The sequence below is a fragment of the Anoplolepis gracilipes genome, chromosome 1 (assembly GCF_047496725.1).
Source record: "Anoplolepis gracilipes chromosome 1, ASM4749672v1, whole genome shotgun sequence".
Taxonomy (NCBI): domain Eukaryota; kingdom Metazoa; phylum Arthropoda; class Insecta; order Hymenoptera; family Formicidae; genus Anoplolepis; species Anoplolepis gracilipes.
This window is the reverse complement of record NC_132970.1, coordinates 885,539-905,151: the sequence shown is the minus strand read 5'-3', so window position 1 is coordinate 905,151 and position 19,613 is coordinate 885,539. Positions and strand designations below refer to the sequence as shown.

The 19,613-nt window shown below is 31.7% G+C and overlaps 1 protein-coding gene and 1 long non-coding RNA gene across 8 annotated transcripts; one reads left to right on the top strand and one right to left on the bottom strand.

The window, feature by feature from the left end:
* Nucleotides 1-53: 53 nt before the first annotated feature.
* On the bottom strand, nt 54-19,499 carry Unc79 (UNC-79 domain-containing protein). 7 transcript variants are annotated; one of them, XM_072910819.1, is made up of 47 exons: nt 19,186-19,499; nt 18,832-18,951; nt 18,537-18,698; nt 18,136-18,306; nt 17,646-17,735; nt 17,212-17,397; nt 16,830-17,062; nt 16,509-16,729; nt 16,093-16,412; nt 15,290-15,431; nt 14,863-15,039; nt 14,507-14,778; nt 14,006-14,148; nt 13,672-13,896; nt 13,341-13,484; nt 12,835-12,964; nt 12,561-12,733; nt 12,190-12,338; nt 11,872-12,029; nt 11,591-11,772; nt 11,190-11,391; nt 10,834-11,028; nt 10,598-10,711; nt 9,631-9,779; nt 9,364-9,485; nt 8,822-9,053; nt 8,491-8,632; nt 8,209-8,410; nt 7,236-7,512; nt 6,635-6,870; nt 5,760-6,211; nt 5,121-5,210; nt 4,819-4,998; nt 4,357-4,445; nt 3,792-4,045; nt 3,498-3,611; nt 3,277-3,417; nt 2,923-3,077; nt 2,572-2,666; nt 2,165-2,416; nt 1,855-2,082; nt 1,606-1,767; nt 1,326-1,501; nt 930-1,191; nt 696-836; nt 460-582; nt 54-376 (listed from the first exon to the last, which is right to left on the bottom strand). In XM_072910819.1, the coding sequence occupies exons 1-47, from the start codon at nt 19,205-19,207 to the stop codon at nt 188-190; spliced, it is 8,394 nt and encodes a 2,797-aa protein (XP_072766920.1). In that variant the 5' UTR covers nt 19,208-19,499; the 3' UTR covers nt 54-187. The 7 variants fall into 7 exon arrangements, with proteins under 7 accessions (XP_072766920.1, XP_072766947.1, XP_072766929.1 ...); XM_072910846.1 differs by having other exon boundaries at nt 10,640-10,711; XM_072910828.1 differs by having other exon boundaries at nt 12,835-12,952.
* Nucleotides 13,038-14,959, top strand: LOC140676150 (uncharacterized). The gene is made up of 3 exons (XR_012048540.1): nt 13,038-13,107; nt 14,537-14,626; nt 14,880-14,959. It is a non-coding gene; the product is annotated as an uncharacterized lncRNA (long non-coding RNA).
* Nucleotides 19,500-19,613: the final 114 nt, after the last annotated feature.

Below are 19,613 nucleotides of genomic sequence, written 5' to 3'. Positions count from 1 at the left end.
ATAGTTTTGCACATATGATACTTAAATTATGTATTGCAAATACACAAACATTTATTACCTGGACATAAAAAAAGACGCTTTCTTCTCAATTATTTTTCATTCATTCTACATCAATAATTTAAAAAAAATTATGACTCAAATCTAATTTATAAGGTTATCATCAAGAATTTCTCTTTTCCTGTCTTTTTTAAATAGAATAGAATTGTGTGGCGGTAGAGGACTGCATTTCTATTTGGCCCATCTTAAATTGTAATCGATGTAACCATCGTAGAAGTACTGCATTTGACTCTCTACGATTTGAAACAAAATGTTCTGCCATTTTGCTTGGCGGAAAATCGCGGCAATTCTGCAAACGCACTTGTAAGTGACCCGGTAGCTAGAAAATATGATAAATCAAAGTTAGTTAATGCGCCTTATCTTTTTGTTCACAAATTATTTATCTTTATTCCATTATTTTACTTGAACATGATGAGAAAATAAAATGGCATTCCATAGAGGTAGTAATTTACTCAGCAGGATCGATCCGCATTCCAACAAAGCCTCTAACAAGCTCAAGAAATGCAAGTTTAGCATTTCAGATAGCTAGAAACAAAATTATCTCTTCATATATATTGTTTTAAACTTACCTCAAATATATCAATTTTACAGAGTCTAAGACCTTGAGTTAAATAGTGTGTATCTAGAATCAGACTTACAGCTTTTGAATAAGAAACGAGTTGCAAAATGCATGGCGTTATCTTGCCCCAAAATTCTAACAAAATATTCATAGTGATATTGTGACTCTCGCTGTTTGATGCGTTATTCTTTGACAGTTCTTCCAAATATATCGTCCAAAGCTAAAACAAGAGAAAAACATTCTGTTAATATAAACTCTGTATGTGTCTATGTGTATAAAAGTGTACAATTCAATTTATAATTTCAATAGTTACTTGACAAAGAATGAACGCGTGAAAGAGCGATGACATATGGAGAACCGATGTTTTCGATTGTTCTGGAAATCCTGAGAAAATCATTTGTATGTGATCGGCAATATGGCAAGACACTTCTTGAGGTATCGGTTGCGCCAACGGTATTGTTGAATGAGTATGATTATTCGTGTTACCGGCATACATGGCAATGTGCGTTAGCGATCCCAGCAACAACCAAGATAACAATCTAATATGGCCAATACAATCGACATATTCACGAGCACTAAAAACATTTACACATTTAATCAATTTCCATAATTAAGACTAAGATAATTAAAATTTTAGATAAAATCTTACTGACATCAGAAAAGAAGCTAACAAGGAAAAGGAAAAGTTTGATCGCAATAAAAAGCGTACCCTTGTTGTATAGTAGATGGTGCAGTATATAACCATGGCAAGTAACGCGCGACGGCTCTGTTCTCTCTGTTGTTACCTCTTGTAATTTCTAAAGCCACATATTGAGCAAGACCACACTTTAGTATTCCACCTATTGTATCTTCATTTAATCCAGCTTGCATACCTTTACTGTAACTCTAAAAAAAGAAAAACTTTAAAAATAGCAAAAATACAAATTTTATAGAATTTTAATCGTCGCTTGATATACACACGTATGCATACGTGAGCGCGCGCACATTACCTTGATCTTGCTTAAAGTGTGAAAATCAGCTAAAAATTCAAGGACATCCGATAACTGACTCTTTAGAGATTCAGAGGCGTTCGTATTGTAGATTGGTGACATATCCGTTTGAATATCATTTTCCATCGAGATGATAGTATTAGGCAAGGATCCTCCAATATCCTGCATTAACAGTATATTAATATCTTTTGATTATATCTAAAGTTGACAACTTTACGCGCACGTGTTATAAATGTCATAATTAATTACCTGAAGTACAAATTGAAGAAGTAACAGAAAATTTGAATCTGGTATTGTAATTTTAAATTTAATAGCCTGCATCAATTCGAATACAATTGTCCTTCCAAAAAAGTGTTTATCACGATCACGAGTAAATCCTCTGTGACACAAGTAGCACAGGTCCGTTAAATAATTATACCGCAATGTTGAATTTTGTATAGCATAACTTAATACTTTGGAAAACGGATCCAGCATTCCCTAAAAGAATAATTGAGATACAGCAATCAAAATACGTTCAATATTATTTCTGGCTTTGCATTCCTTTAGATATTTAATGTACCTTCGATTGCTGAATCCCTGGTACTTTCAAGATAGAAATTATAATTCGCAAAAGAGGAGTAATATCTTCAATGGAAGAAAGCATAAGAACCAGTCTTCGAAATAGTCCATCAAACTGTGCCAACAACCCACTCCAAGTAGCTGCACCAGGACCCAATCCTGCTTCCAATGGTAAACAATCCAAGTAACACGCAATATTATACAATATTATCGGTAGCCGTTCCAATGGTAATGATTTTTTCATGTTTAACGTCTGAAATCGGAATTTTTAACATGAAACAAGTATGTAATCTATTCTCTCGCATACTTGATTAAAAAATACGCTTGCAGTATGAATTGTTAGTAATAATTGAGAATTGTGTAAAATTTACTTGTGTTTAATATGCAATCATCTCAAAGCTTTCTTACCTCGAGCAACAATTGCAGAGGTGCAATGGGATTTAATTCGTTAAAATCAACTAAAGCTTGCGCGACACTTTTAAAAAACTGCAATCTTGTTGTCTCTGCAAATAAAAAAAAATAATAAAAGAAGATATTACAAGGCAGGAAAAAGAAACTGTTATTGTTGTTAATATTATTATACAAAGTCTTCTAGAGATATTGATGTTTAATAGTTGCATTGTAAAATCTAATTGATATATTTAATCAAAACTTTCTACAGTTTATATAAGATTAAATTGGAGGATTACTTTTAGAACAATTGTTTTTAAAGCAATCTATTAGTCACAATTTAATAGGCGAGTCACATTAAATCCTTACCGTTTAAATGAGTTTGAAACATTTGCATAAATACTCCATTAGGTGCTAATTGATGAAGAACGCATCTAAGAAACTGATGCGCTACGCTAACCGCACCACCTGGCAGATGCATATTTGTTTCACTTTGCCAAGGATACATTGCGTTAAGCCCAACCCTGCATTAGTGTATTAGTATATTAGAGTATCATTTATTATGCGGCAAAGCGATAAAAATAACAAAGATGGGACAAAATGTACAAGTGTATATAAGTTTGCAACTGTAGTATATACACAGGGTGTTGATCTTTTTTTTTAACATCCTGTATATATAAAAACTTCGAAATGTATAAAAATATAACAATATTTTCATCTTACTTGGTAACTACGCCAAGTATTTCCGGTAATAATGGTGCCGCTAAAGATGGTTCTCGATGAATAAACGTTCCCAAAGTTATTATACATAATCCGAGTTCTTCATCAGAATATTCTTCTTTTATAGTTCCGCACTCTGAGCACCTGTATCATAGTCGATCGAATCCGATTCAATACAATGCGAAAATAACTATTAATAATATCTCTAGCGTGTCAAATTATACCTATCATAAACGCAATCGTCGCCGATGCGAAATAAACTCTGCTTTAAATTGAAATCTGCATGATACGCTTGTTGAGAGACAAAGTCTAAATTTTGTTGAACTTGTGGGCCAGACCTATCGGATGAGAGAGCAATTTACCAGTTAAGGTGTGATAGTTATTTGAAATTAGAAATCCGTATATTTTATCTTCTTTTTTTTTCGTTAAAAAGTAGACCAAAAGATAGAGAATATAAGGGGTATATATTAATGTAGCAGTATATTATATATATATATATATATAATGGAAAAATTTACCAGGACTCTGTCCGTCTCGCATGAGTAACTGCATCTTGATCTGTTGTAGTTGTGATCTTTCGTACCCTGTCACGTTGAATACGAAACTGATCCCTTGATTTAATCTTCTGATCGTAATCTGCTACTTTTGAGAGAAAATCTCCGGAATCAACTGCTGGTGGGGATGATTCTAGAGCCACTTGTTTAATCAATCTTCTCGGACTGGGTGATCTGCTCGAATTAATTTCATTGCACATCGGTACAAGTGACGCTGACTGTAGACAAACATAAATTGATCGAATATAAATGTTTTGATTATACCTTCATATAATTTAATTATAACTTAATATTTAGTCTTTAATGATTTAATGTCTTTTTATTAAAATTAATTTCCATTAAATTCACATTTTTGAAAGTACTAAACATTCGTTTTCCTCGACATTAAATGTATCAAACTTTTGATTAAAAACAAGATAAACATTTTATTTTTGCAGATTTATCTTTTGTCTCAAATTGTTCACCTTTTATAAATTAGAATTGTATTAAAATCGATCTAAATTTAGTTTTAGAAAAGACATCCCATTACCATATTTTCGGATGTCCCGCCGCTATCCTGCTTCGTGAGTACCACATCACGAGTGTCATGTTTTGTATTGTCATTCGATTTATTCGTGTCTGAAAGAGAGAAATATTTCAAAATATATTTAATTGCAAAGTTACGGAATTTACGTTCAGTAACAATTTTAAAAATGCACTATGTCAGATTTTTTCTATAAGATATAAACAAAAGTTTTAAATCAAATAGAAAAGATCAAGATTCAAAAAAAGTTGTGTTGTCTGCTATGTATATAGATCTTTTCAATAGGGACTGTGCGATAAAATTTGTAAATTATTTAGATTAAAAATTGTACGTCGTGTGAATAAAAGATTACATATGATAATGCACGCATTCATAGATATAAATTATATTTATATTTTTGTACAGACATACAGAGCCATCTGACAAAATTTTATTTTTGAAAAGTCACGAAAAGTCTTAGGAAATTACCTTCGACATCCGAAATATTGAGAGCCTGACGTACTCGTTCGACTAAGCTGGGGAAATCTCTCTGAGGACCACCAACCGGTAGCAATCGTTCTGGCGTTGGAAACTCTAGCTGAGAAACGCTATGTGGACTTGTAATGTCGCTGGACACACAAGTCTCACTGTCTTGTTCAAATGAAGAACCTAAGAAAGTGAAAAAATTATAATCAATTCTTTTAAATTATCATTTTTTTCCATTTTCTTTTATCATTAGAGCTTGTTTTACTAGTTGCCATCTATTCTATTATTTTAAAAGTTCTACTCACTGACTGTCAAAATATCCATTTTTGATAATGGTGATTCCGGAGAGCCATATGTGTCTTCACATTTTAATACACGTTGTGCAGTTCGTGATCCTATGAAGAAATCGCATTTAAGTGTGTGGTATAATGTATGTAATGTCACTGTTACAGCAACATCAGATGTCAAATATTCTCTATGGATTTTAAATGGAACAATATACACTATCATAAAATCGGACCTCTGCCAATATTTAAAATTCTTATAAGAATGGTTGATGTTTAAGTTTGAAGTGACAGTAACATACACACATAACGTTTACACATTTGCATGAAGTATACTATAATATTTGTATTATGGATATGTAACTGTAAAATAATGACGTAAAAAAAATGTACATACTTGCGTACATAGTGAAGAAAATATAAAGAAAAGATATCTCCAACATAAATATCAATATATATACATATCGATTATGAGATATCAATAGAATAATCAATAGCATATCTATGTTTATTTGTGGACTTTAAAAGCCGACTTCAAGAGTTGTAATATTAAAATTTAAAGTATGTAAAAAATTTAGATACTAGAACAATTTTTTATCTTTTTGTTGTACCTGTCATATTGTGACGTAACGCGAATTACTGACAATATGAATTGCTTACCAGTCGCACGAGCTATTGTACCAATGGGCAATAATCTTTCAACTGTCGGAGTAGTTATTAAGGATTGTGGACTAATTGGAAGACCACCTGCTTGTTGTCCATTCTCTATACTTATGACTTGCGATGATATAGAAGAACTCAGTGCTGGAGAACTCGAATGATCACTGTTGGTCACTGTGATCACTTGACAAGGTGAAACTGGTGATGTCGCTGTAATAGTGATCTGTTCCACATGCTTTTGTCTACCTAAATGCTTTGCATTTAGTGATTCGGTGTTATTGCCTGCAATTTTTACAAGCGCTTTATCCTCCTCTTTTTCTTTCTCTTTTTCTTCTTTCTCTGTTTTCTTTTCCTTGCTCTTTTCTTTATCCTTTTCCTTCTCTTTCTCTTTTTCATTCTCTTTCTCTTTTTCTATTTCTTTCTCTTTCTCCTTCACTTTTGGTAATTCAGATCTAAAAGTTTAAAATATAAAATACATATTTTTCATATACAATATTAATAAAAATAAATATTTTATCTTTTTAAAAAATTACATTGTGGGTAATACAAAAATAAATAATTAAATTAAATTAAAAAGATGTTCAATATTAGATAGGATAGAATTAAGATAAAAAATAATATCCAATATTAAATATGTTAAATATGTAAGCTAGTGAGGAAGAGCTCATCAAATTGATGTAAATTTCTAAAAATATGTAGAGAAAATAAAGAGAGGAAAAGAGTATACAAAAACGGGGAAAAATAATTTCTCCTAATTTTCGATGAATTTAGAGTTTTATGTTTCCAATCATTTATAATTTATCATAGTTATAAAAAGAATAAAACAAACTTTTCATAATTATTTTTCTTGATTTTTTGAAGTTAGAAATCGTTACCTTTGGATATGAGAAATACTCGTAGCAACGGCTAAAGCGCTTGAAAAGTTGTACGGTTTTGACGAGACAGTATCTCCATTATACGGTAAATGTCCTTTTCCATTCTTCAGTGGTGGCACAGATGTCTTAGGTTGTAATTTTGGAAACTCCTGTTGTCCGGTTAGAAAGGTGCCCGTTACCATCATTTTTACTCCTTCGTATACGCTCCATTTTTTTGAAGGTCCAGTTTTATTTCCCTAGAGCAAAAGATAACATGTGTGCTTTTAGGCTATTGATAATTTTGATTCATTTTTTTCAATCATGTAATGCATTACAAATTTATTTATTTTGTTCAATAAATATCAATTTCTTAATATTAATTTGTCTATAAAATAACACCTTGTTCTTCTTTTGCTTTTCTTAAAGCATAATATTTACAGTTAATATTTTTTACGAGTATGAATTTATCACTTTGTCATAAAATAATTACTTTTATCATAAAATACTCAATTTTTATTTCATTTGAAATCAGGTCTCTCTTTTCACAAAAAAATCAATATCACAATAAAATGCTAAACTAAAGTCTTATATGCATGTTGATTTTTGTATTAAGTATAATTACCTGACAAGCTTCATCTTCGTTTCCTAAAAACCATATAGGTTTCGTTACAGATTCTGTCTTCGACTTATTAATATTTCGATTGTTTGATTCAGTTGTACTCTTTCCGTCTGATATAATCGACGTACGTCGTGGCTCTTGAAGAAGCGTATTTTGGGGAACCGTATCCTCTAACTCGCCGAGAGATCCTGCACTGCTGTCATGTAAGGTGCTGTCAGATTTTGGACTCTCAGGAATCGCGGCCAGCTCAGACTCCGTATCATCCGCATTCATCGAATAGCTTTGCAAAAGCATTCACAATAATGACAAATTATAACATACAACTACTTGAGGACAGAAGAGTAACAAATAAAGAGTAATATCTGATACAATCTTAAATATTATCTGAAAGGAATATTGCGGCAAAAAAATAAATCACTAAAAAGTGTATGTATAAAAGTCATATAAATAAGAATAATTTTTTTAAAAATATAACAAACTCCTATATAACGCGCTTGGTACTTTTGTGATGCAAAATATTCGTATAAAATGCAATAAGAAATTGCAGTAAACCTTGTATATAATGTTAATAAATCCCCACATAACGACAATTTCATATTTCTATGTAAATTTTACTTTGTCAAATTAAAAAATTATATAAATTATACAAATAATATATACAATTTAAGTTAACATAATGAATTGTGTTAATTTTGTTTGTTTTGTTTTAAAATAAAATAAATATATTTTCAAATTTTGTATAAAACCCACGAGTATCGTATAACGCGGACTGTATCTTTCAGAGAGTTTACTCCAATATCGATAATGATGCTTTTATATAATTATGTAAATTAAATTTCAAGTTAAATTTTCAAATTAATCTTCTACAATTATATAATCTCTTGCCATTCATCACTTTCATATGAAGATTATAGATTGTTTTAAATGTAACAGAAAGAGATTTGCATGCAAATTTACTGACGACAAATTTACCGACCTAGTGAAATGTTTGTTGAAATAACGACAGGCTGGACCATTATTTTCTTCCCAATGGGTTTCCATTTGTCCGTGCATCCCTCCAGGACTCCGTTGATGTACGGAGACCATTGATGCACGCATAGGCGGAGTTTCCGTGTCCATCTCCCCTATTGCATTCGCAGTCAATTCATGCTCTACTCCAAGTGAGGGTTGAGACACATCTGAAATACTTGTTTTGTACATATACACAAATTACCCTGTGATACATTACACTTTTTGTTAGAAATTTTCAAACTTTTACCACGCGATCTGGAAGGTGGCGCAGACATAACTACAGTTGCTGGAATTCTTTTACATTGATGATGCTGTGTATCGAGCGTATTCAACACTATCTTCACTAATGATTGAAGTTGATTACACCATGGTTGTTGTCCATACTGACACTAAAGAAACAGTTTATCATTTATATTAAAAAAAGTTTGTATCTTTTCTCTTGCAAAAATATATTAATTCATAAGTAACTTTCTGGAAAGAAATCGTTTTTTCGCGTATTCTTCTATCTTTAAACATGTACAACTCAATATTCTTTAATGTATATTCTGAATAATGCATTTTGTATAAACTTTCTTCACCTTGTATAAAATAACAAGCAGAGACATCAACCAAGATCGCCTGATGTGTGGCTCTAAATACCAAAGACTGTAGCTCGGTGGTTGATGATCAGTGGGAGGTATAGATTGTGGAGGACAAGGACAATACTGTAATATTGCCAAAACTGGCGGTGTCATTACCCAACCCATCACATGATTCTGGTCTAAGAGTTGTGGTAAGTTGGCGATAAAGACGTTAAACACTGGTGACAGCCTGTAATTTCACATTTTATTATCACAAATTTTACTAAACCGAGAGATGGAAATGATAAATATAAGCGCAAATTGATTTTGTGCAGTTTGACAAATTAATCGACAAAATTGAGAATTGTTTATACTTTTCGTTTATTCGTGATAATTTAAGTGATTAGATTTGTCTATCTAAAAATTTTGATAAACTCTTGTCTAATGTTATAATTCAAATAATTAAATGTATATAAGTAATATTTGTACATACATTGTATATACATATATATTATATAATGAAGAAGAAGCTTAAGAAGAAAGTCATAGAGAAATCTCACCTTAAACGTTGTGGAGAAGTATGGAAAGTGCGCTCAGTCTGATTATATCCTAAAAGAAGATACAAGTGCCGCAAGACTATGCCCTGTGTTTTGGATAGTGGCTTTTCATCCGTCGGATAAGCCTAATTAAATTGTATCGATACGTAAATTTGGATACACAAAATTGAGAGAATGTGCTGTCATTTCGAAATATTTTTAGTATAATAAATTTTGTTATCTTTCAGTGTAGGAGTGTATTTCTATTACTCGAATAAATTGACAATTCACCTGATCCTGCCTGGAGAGAAATTGCATTAACAGAAAGATTAGCAGGTGCATCGTTTCTTTATCTGCTTCTTCAAGATCCACAATTTTGTGAGTGTATCCTGGTAATGCGCTAGCTTCATCAATCATGTTCAGTGAATGTATATGACCATCTGTAAAATTTGCCAAAATTAATTTTATGTTCGTTTAACATGTTAATTTTATGTAGCTTGAAAAAGAAAGAACAAGATCTACGAAATAAGAATGTAATATTAACTATTTCTCTAAATCTATCTGTATATAATTTTTCATAAATAAAAATTTTTTTATATGTATATATATATATATATATATATATATATATATATATATAAAATAAATTACAAGTTAATATTAAACAGTAGAGAAAAAACATGCACATCACATTTTACCTCAAAGATTAGTCAAAGCGATAAGGGAGAAAAAGATCATTAACACAAAGACATATTTTAAAAATATTAAAAAAAAATTGTTTCATTTTTATATTATATATATAAAAGTATACATAAGCAAAGGGAATAGTTTCAGTTTTTAATTCAAGAAAGGCATCTTGTCATATTTTCAATAATATCAAAGAAGAAATTCCTTTTAATCTGAAAATTTTACAAAAGAAGAGAACGGGATCGACCTTGTGGTTATTGAAGCTTTATTATATTAATTAATAATAATTATAAATGCAAAGTGTTTAACCGAATTATGAGGTTTTTTTTAACAGAGCAAAACTATCGAAAGCAATAGTCTTTGGACGTGCATTTACGCGAACATTAAGGCATTTTTACCAATGATGCGATTTTGCATTGCTACTTACCGTTCGATCTGTTCGACCTATTCGAACGATCCATCTGCAGTCGAATGCTTTAACATCCGTGTAATACAAACGAGCAACATTTTTGCGCATATACACATATTTATGTCTCGTCTACAGCTACGCAGGCAACACACGCTACTCTACCTGGGATACTGTTATTAGGCGGGGTAGACCCCAACAACTGACCCAATCCAAATCTCGAGCTCTTCCTTTTCAAGATGGGCGCGGAATATTGTCGGCTGTACACCTTTTCCTTTTCTGCGTGAAAGATGCGGAAAACAAAAGAAAAAAATAACACATAGTGTACGACATAGTCTGTGAAGTGCGCGAAAAGGCGATAAAAGGAATTTAAAGCACAAGGAATGCTTATATATATGTACCTTGTTTAGTGTCTTGTCGAGGTATCATTGATGCGGGCGCGGACATTGTACGCTTATAGGGCCATTTTGTGCCGAAACTCGCGCTCAGCGTTTTTACAGAGCTCGTCCCGCTACCGTCAGATTGAGATAGTGCCTCATGCGCGCGATGCAATTTTTTCATGAACACTTCGCTATTCAAATCTGTATTTTTTAAATCTACGAGGCAGAAAAGCTTAGTCAACGATGATAATATTTTATACAAATATACACACAAAATCATTCTTGACTCTTTGAAAAACTTATGTATATAAAAGGTTGCAACACACACATCTTCTCATCCTTTCTTCCAATCCTACAAATTAAATTATGATACTAACCGCGCAAATAAGCTATATCTCCCGATTTCTCCAAATTAATTTGTGCTTCGAGGAATAATGTGTCGAATCGGTTTAAGAAAAATTCCCATGTCAAAATACGTCGATCGCTAAGGCTATTGTGTAACTGGTAAAGCGATTGTAATACCATTGGCCGATCTACGATTACGGAATCGAATTGCGTCTCCAGGCACAAAATTAACGACTAAAATCATAAAAAATGTAATTTAATTCTTTGTTAAAGCCAAACAATTAGAATGATAGACTCAGATCTTTCAAATAAATTACTCGATTTTTAAAAATATATAATAAATTTAAATATAATGTAAATATTTATCTCATTTAATACTGATAAATCAGATATATTTTGAAACGCACATAAATTTAAAAATAATAATATTTACCCTAACTGCTGCGTCATGAATAGTTCCGAGATATAAGGTTGCACGCTGTGCAACATACACGTTATTGTCGTCCATGCTCGTAATCAAGTAACAAAACGCATTTGCTAATGCTGCTTGAAGACTCAATATGTTCCGTAAAGGTGTTGAGTCCATAAATCTTGCAATTAATGTAACACGCTCAACTAAAAAAATACATATATATATTTATTTTCATTACTTATAATGATGAAAAGATAGCAAAGACCAATTTATTATTCTAAATTGTGTGATGATGAGATTACCTGCAACGAATCTAACGCGCCAATCAGAATTATGAAATTCTTCTTGTACAAGCCGCCAAAAAGTATCAGTGCCACAAGGTAATGTCACACAATGTAATAATAATGGAACAGTCACTTGTGCTATATGCGAATGCTCTGCATTTAGGAGCTCCCATAAACTATATAAACATGATAACAATGAAAAAATTAACAGCAGGAACACAATTTTCACACGCGTATCTTCTTCTTGTCATCATTACGTGCTTTTTTTCGCGAGAAAGATAACATTTCAAATATATAACACACACATATGTATATAATATGTATAAAATACGTTACTTTTTTATTAACAAGTTTTCCTGGCACCATATAAAGAATCCTTGATGATCCTTCACTGCCGTGTTAAACGCATCGCCATACAAGCACATTATATTCAAACATTGCAGCATGTAATAAAGAATGTCAGGTTTGTCAATTGTCATTATCTCCTGTAAATAAAATTTTTATTTGAGATAATTTTTTTAAATTTGATATCTTTTGTTAATTAATCTTGATTAATATAATTGAATTTATATATAGTTGTAGGACTATTGTAATCAAATTTTTTACAACTTTTTGTAAGATTTAACGCATAATTATCGAGTGAATAAATAGGTAGAACTATGCAAACAAAACGCGTGATTTTTACTGTAGAATATGATATTCAATACCTTCAATAGTTTATGAATATATTGAAGTGGTTCCGGCAATTCTTCTATCGTAAAACGAAACTTCCCTACAGAAGTATGCCAAAAATCGTCTAAATCAGCTTCTAAACTTAGGTTGACAGGCTCATCGTCTTCTCCAATCAAATGGGGTTTTGCTACGCTTACCGTTGCAGTAGCTAAAAGCGCAAGTGTACTTATGTACTTATTTATGTAAAAGAAAATTACTATTATAAATGTTATAATTAATTAAAATGTGATATATATAATATTGTCTTACCGACATCAGTTTCTGATAACGTAACCGTTCTCGCGACAGCAGACATGACTTTTTCTGTTGGCATTATAGCTGCGAGATCCAGCTGTTCCGAAACTGTCTCTACTGTGGCTGTCATAATCTGTTCGAAAAACTAACATAAACGATCAAAATAGCTAATCCGGTGACATAGATTAGCCTACCGTGTTTTGTGATCAGGCCGTGTTGCAGAAGAAGATACAAAGACAGAAGGAGATAGAGAAAGAGAGAGAAAAGCACACATATGGACATATATATGTAATTAAAGTTCGAGTTTTAGCATGCGCTGCTTCATTGATGAAGGATTATATAATCGCAGCGAGAGATTATAGAGACAACATGATATGTAGCTCATTGTAAAATTTTTATTTCCATTAAAAGAAATTGGAAGTTCATGGAAATTTATCAATGAGACCAACATCAAACACGTTATTAACGTTTTAATTTGAAAGTTTGTCATAATTATTGGGGATTTATTAAAAAATACATACGTGTGGCATGTGAACTAAAACTCCGCCTACAGAATGCATTTCTGGCACCGGCATATTGATAACTACATCCGGTTTCGAGTCACTCTTTTTTGTTGTTTCTGGGCTCTTACGGCCCTGATCTTCCGCGGCCTCATCCACAATTGTCTGAAAGATAATAGATATATGACAATATATTAATTTGTTTTCACTAATTTCTTTTACACATCCTATATAACATCAAGATAGCTCAAGAATACAAAAAAAACAAATAAATAAATTTATAACATTCATAAATACTTATTGCACTATCATTATGATAAAATAAATCGATGAAGTGCAAGTTTTAACTAACATCGGGAGGATACGCCGGATTTTCCGGTGCCATATATGTAATCAATTGCAGACACAATTGGTGCCAAATCACCCTCGATTCGCAATAAGTGCATTCGGTGTCCGATACATCGCATACATGACAGTTATTCCAATTAGATGCAACTATGGATTTCATCAAATGGCAAGCATCTCGGCAAATCCATGTATTAATTCCAGTATGCTTATCCATATTTTGAAGTTCCATCTGTCAAAACCAAATTTTTCACACATTTTTTTTTTATTAAATAAAACCAAAATATTCTATGCATTGCTAATACATAGATATAAATAATCACATAAAATTTCTACCTCACCTGTTTCAGCAATATATCAAGCATAAGAATACAACACGATAAATTAAGTTCGGCGTTCGTCGAAAATTCCATATGTCTTGGTGTTGGTACCACATCATCGGAAAGTGGTGTCGACTTTCCCGAGTCATTTTCCACTATGGAACCTAGATATTTTAAAAACATACTTCTTTTAGAAATCACATAATATCCATGCTTATAAATAAAGAGATTTCCAAATATATTTCATTCAATATATAATTAACTCGACATATTTATCGCAATTAAACTTTGAAATATTAATCTTCAATCAAGAATACGATTGCAATTGATGATATTCGTTAGATTTATTTGATAAAATGTTTATTAATTCCGCATTAAAAATTTTCGGATACATATTTTGCTCAAATTAGGTTCTCAAACTTACCATATAGTAAAATATTATAGAAGGTATTTTAATATCGTTAATCTAATATATACTTCAGAATATGACATAACAAATGTATTATAATTATAATTACATACATGTAATATTTTCATCATTATCCTTTGTAGACTTGCTTGGTTTTTGTTCCGATTCGGCACAACTCATTGATTGCATCACAGCAACCCCGTCACTGAATATTGAAAACAGTTGGTCCAAAGGTATTGTTATTTCCAGCATAGTGAGCGTCTGCAACCAATTAAGCGCCTGTTCTTGTATTTTTGCACTCGTATTGACAAATCGTTTCGCTACGAAGTTGTACATCTTCTTCGTGTCAAATCCCAAAGAATTCATGTCTCGATCCAAAATTTTGCTGTTTAAACATGAGAATTTATAAGACTGACTTTTATATAAAATTGGGAATTATAGAAAAAATCGGAATTACAAAAACTCATACCTCAATATTATTTTCAGCTCTTGAAGTTCATTTTCGGGAACGTCATTTACTATTGCTTCCATCCAATGTGGCATCACGTAATCCCAGACATCGGGCGTAATAACTTCGTACGGTACCAAACAGAATAGTCGATGCAGTCCGTCCTTCAAATGCGATGTTCGCGAAGCCAAGGTTTCCCTTTCACAAATAACATTAATTTATAATTAAATTATAATTAATAATAGTCATATAATCTCTAATCAAAAATAATAATCATATCATCAGTACAAGAGACTATATTTTATGCGTTTCACGCGACTTTAAATTTTTTACATGCACGCACACAAAATATATAAATAAATATATTTAAAAAATTTTAATTTTATATATAATTGTATGTGTAAAAATTTCTCATTTATCTCAGGCAAAAATGAAATCACTCTCTTACCAATGACCTCCAACTCTGACGTAATCTGCAGGATGCGGTAAGAGACAGGAAATGAATACTTCATAATGCGTCTTCATAACTTCCGAAAGCCAGCCACAAACGTGTTCTGTTTTTAATTTCTCGAGCGCGCTTTCTGCTTGGCCTGAAATATTTTCAATCAAAATTAATTATCAAACAAAACTAATTATAACAAAATAAAAATATTAAAATTTATTCAAAAACGCTACTGTAATTTATGATATTTATCATTAGATTACTAATATAGCGTCATAAACTACTAATATAGCGTCATAAACTACTAATATAGACTACTAATATAGCATCATAAGATACGATCGAAACACATGAACAAATTCGACATTTCCTGAATTTATCATATAACAATATGATCTCTTTTAAAGTATTCGCTATATTTGAGTACAAATTTTGAATGTGTGTCGAGTCGTGTGCAGGCAGCTATCTTTGATATTAATTTTGCGTGCAATTATTATCTATAAATTCTTGAATTATCGTTATCTATATTTAATCTTTAAGCCGGAATAGAATGAATTCGGCTAAATATTTCGTTAGGCGTATTTCTGGCCTATTTTCCAAACGGTTTTTATATCGGCTGTATAACTTTTCATAACATTTAAGATATTTTTCTTAGGATGACAAAAGAGGCGCGTATGTCATATATGTTGCATTGTGTGTATATAAAAAAATGCTTACACTTGTACATATTTAGCCGATACCACGCTCTACCACCTACGTCTGGCTACGTCTACTTGAGTAAAGTGTATATATGCAAAGTGTTAAATTACCAACAGAAAAGATAAGGTGTATAAGTCTTTTTTCAATACCATCGAAACAGTAGGCAGTGACATGAAACCAATGAAATAACATTGACAATAAACGGCCCAGTATTTCAACCGGGGTATCCTTATTAGGGGTACAAAGTCCCACAAGCAGCCATACGCCATATCTGCCGAGAAGTTGTCGCTCTTCTAAACTCGTAGGATCGCAATGACTTCCGAAGGTACTTCCGATAGCACCACCTCCTGGGAATCCCTTGTTGACAGCGCCCATTTCCGTCGTGTCCCGATTACTATCGATATTATGCGGTTCAGCTTCCTTAAGTAAACTGTAAAGTGCGACGATTTTGCTTTAGTTGTGAGGTGAATTAAACATTCGGACGAAAACGCGATAATTATTTTCAACGGTTAAAATAGCAACTTGCCTGACGATTGCTTGAACCATATAAGTTTGCGCTTGCGAATCCAACTCCGAGATATGTGGAAGCGCCATATGATAAACATGATCACCGCCACGACGAGTATTGTGACGAATACCGTGACATTGCTTACAATATCGTATAGGATGATTTCCATTATAACTCGCGCATTCGGTCGAAAAGCAAACGCTGATGGCCGCTTTATCATCAGGTCCTCCTCTACAATTCTGATTATGAAAAACAAAAAACAATTAATCTACTTAAATCGAATATTATTTTAAATATACGAACACACACATAAATGCACTTGACTCACAATATGCTTACCTTGTTTTCGCAAACCATGGATACCTGTTGCATCGGATGCAAAATATCGTAAAACATTTGATTCGGATGCTCTCGATGGATCTCGTTTGCGCATTCGATACAAAGATAGAGAGGTGGCGGAGATTCAGTAGCAAATGTGATGGAAATACGATGATCGTAACAAACTTTACCAGCTTCCGCATTGCCAAAATTCGGGCAGGTGTCTCTTTGACATACAAACGGAGTAAGGTCGTCTGAAATGCAGAAGTAGAATTTTTCACATCTCGTTTCATCTCAAATACCGATTGCTCTATCTTGTTATATATATCAAATATGTATATCATATTTTTTGGAAATACAATAATTGATAATAATGTCACATGTGTGTGTGTATAATACTTACTCGCAAATTTTACCAATACAGAACGGCGATCAAATAAATTTGGATTAAACGACGGCCAGTAATAGAAGAGTAATTTTGCAGCCGATGCTCTCGCCGGTGCAGTACCATAAGCGATGACGCAAAGTATGTCTTTTACCACTCCTGGTTTCAAAGCCATCAAGCACTCCAGCAATTGACAGTGATGCGCTAAAAGAAAATACTCTTTTATATCATATACATTATACATTTATAAATTTTATATATATTTTTTGCAATAACAAGAAAATTTACTGAAATTTTACTGAAAAATTTTAAGATGCTGATATGCAAACAATGTATAAACAATCAACCTAATTGGACAATTTTAATAATTTTCTATGATTTTATAAATTATACATACATTTTAAATAAATTTTATACATTTTTTTCACTTACACATATACATATAAAGATACCTGGATTATTAGAATATTGAAACACCATCATTATAACAGCAGCCACTGACTGACTAGCAGCATTCTTGTCACTAGCTTCAACTCTTCTTGCTGAAAGTTAAAATATTCATTATATATAACACCAATTTTCATTCTTTTTCTTCTCTCTATTAATTACAAAATTAATTGCAATTATTTAATACTTGAGGGATATTGTGTTGTAAAGATATATAAGCATTAAATTTATTTAAAAGTTATATAATTTAAAAATTCTACTAATTCTAAAATTATATGCAATATTCTACATACTATCAACCTGTTTCTTACTTGGCTGCAGGCCAATTTCTCGTTCAATGGAAAAGTTCCTATTTTGGTAAAGTAATAAAATGTTCTTTTTGCACTCAATCTTTCCCAGATGCCATTCTCTCTTGGAGAGAGACATGAACGTGCTTGTCATATAAGATATGAACATCAAGGGATACTGCTACAAATATACAATGAAGGTACTTACTGATAGTAAATGGCAAAATGTAAAAACAGAGGAAATTGACGATGTCTTCATGTAGTTCTGTAGGAAGTACCGATATTGTACTAGCAGTTAAGTATGATAAATTGTCAATCAGGTCATGATCAAGGAACGGCAACAGGCATGCTAGACATTGCAACAAAGCTTTTCCAAATGCTACAAAATAAACATTATCATTTGTATTGAATTATATGTATTGTTCAACAAAAACAACATTTAAAAAGAAGAAAAGAAAAAATTATTTTTATTATAAGAAATATACAATCATAATATTAATTGTAATTACTAAAGATAAATAAAAAGCATTTATTTAAGAAAAAAACAAATTTTTATTTTTTTACTTATCAATTACTATTTTAATGTGATAGTATTATATATATATATACCTTGCAAACCAATATGGATCAATGGCACAACATCAATTAGTTGTGTTAATGCATTGTAAAGTTGTTTGTAATCCAAATTGGGATATAATGCCATTCGTTCTCCATCGAACTGTTGCGACTTGAGCATCTCAAATGGTACTTCGCGTACTTCTTTTAACAGAGCTAAAAAAATTTCAATTTTGTTGTATTATTAGATGGATTATGAACAAAACAATAAAATGTATCAAGAAACAATAATACAAAGTATTAAAATGCATATGGAAGCTCATATAACTTTTTATATACATTTACTTACACAGTAAAGTTTGAGAAAAATATTTTAGTGTATTCGCAATGTCCAAACCAGAAGGCATCGGCTGAGTCCCATGAAGTAGCCGTTGGTAATAATCATGTAGACTAGTCAGCTTTAAACTGTCTGTAATTTAAAATTTTAATATATATATATATATATATATATTGTTTCTATTATATGTATTAAAAACTGTAGGGTACGTTTATATAGTCAAAATTTATATAAATTACAAGATAGATTTTAAATATTTTTATATTATACTAGAAAATATATTAAATATATATATATAGAAATATATATTAAATATATATATTGAAAAATTTTATTATATACAGATATAACAAGTGTAATAATTACAGGCTGCAAATCTAGTTCCCATCGTATAAATTCACTTGAACTTATTCTCACACTGTACACAAGTATGTCACAATTTTGGATCACAATATTAGATGATTTAATAAGGTGATTAATTTAAATCGTGTTAAATCGCGCGCCAAAAAGACTATTATTAAATAATAACACTTTCGACTACTCTTTGGTAAAGATCTACATCGAAAACAATTCGCACTCTACGAGGGAGTGAAAGATTTGCTCCAATTTCAATTTCTTCATAGGAAAACGAGAGCAGTGCTGTCAAAAAACGCCCTCCTTTCCTCTCAACCCTCTGTGCCCATTTTGTTATCTATTGAAAGTTAAACAAGGACAGAGAATATAATGTTCTCTCAAACGCATGGTTTTCTGCGCATGCGCGACGATATTCAACGTTTAGGGCTGAATCACACACA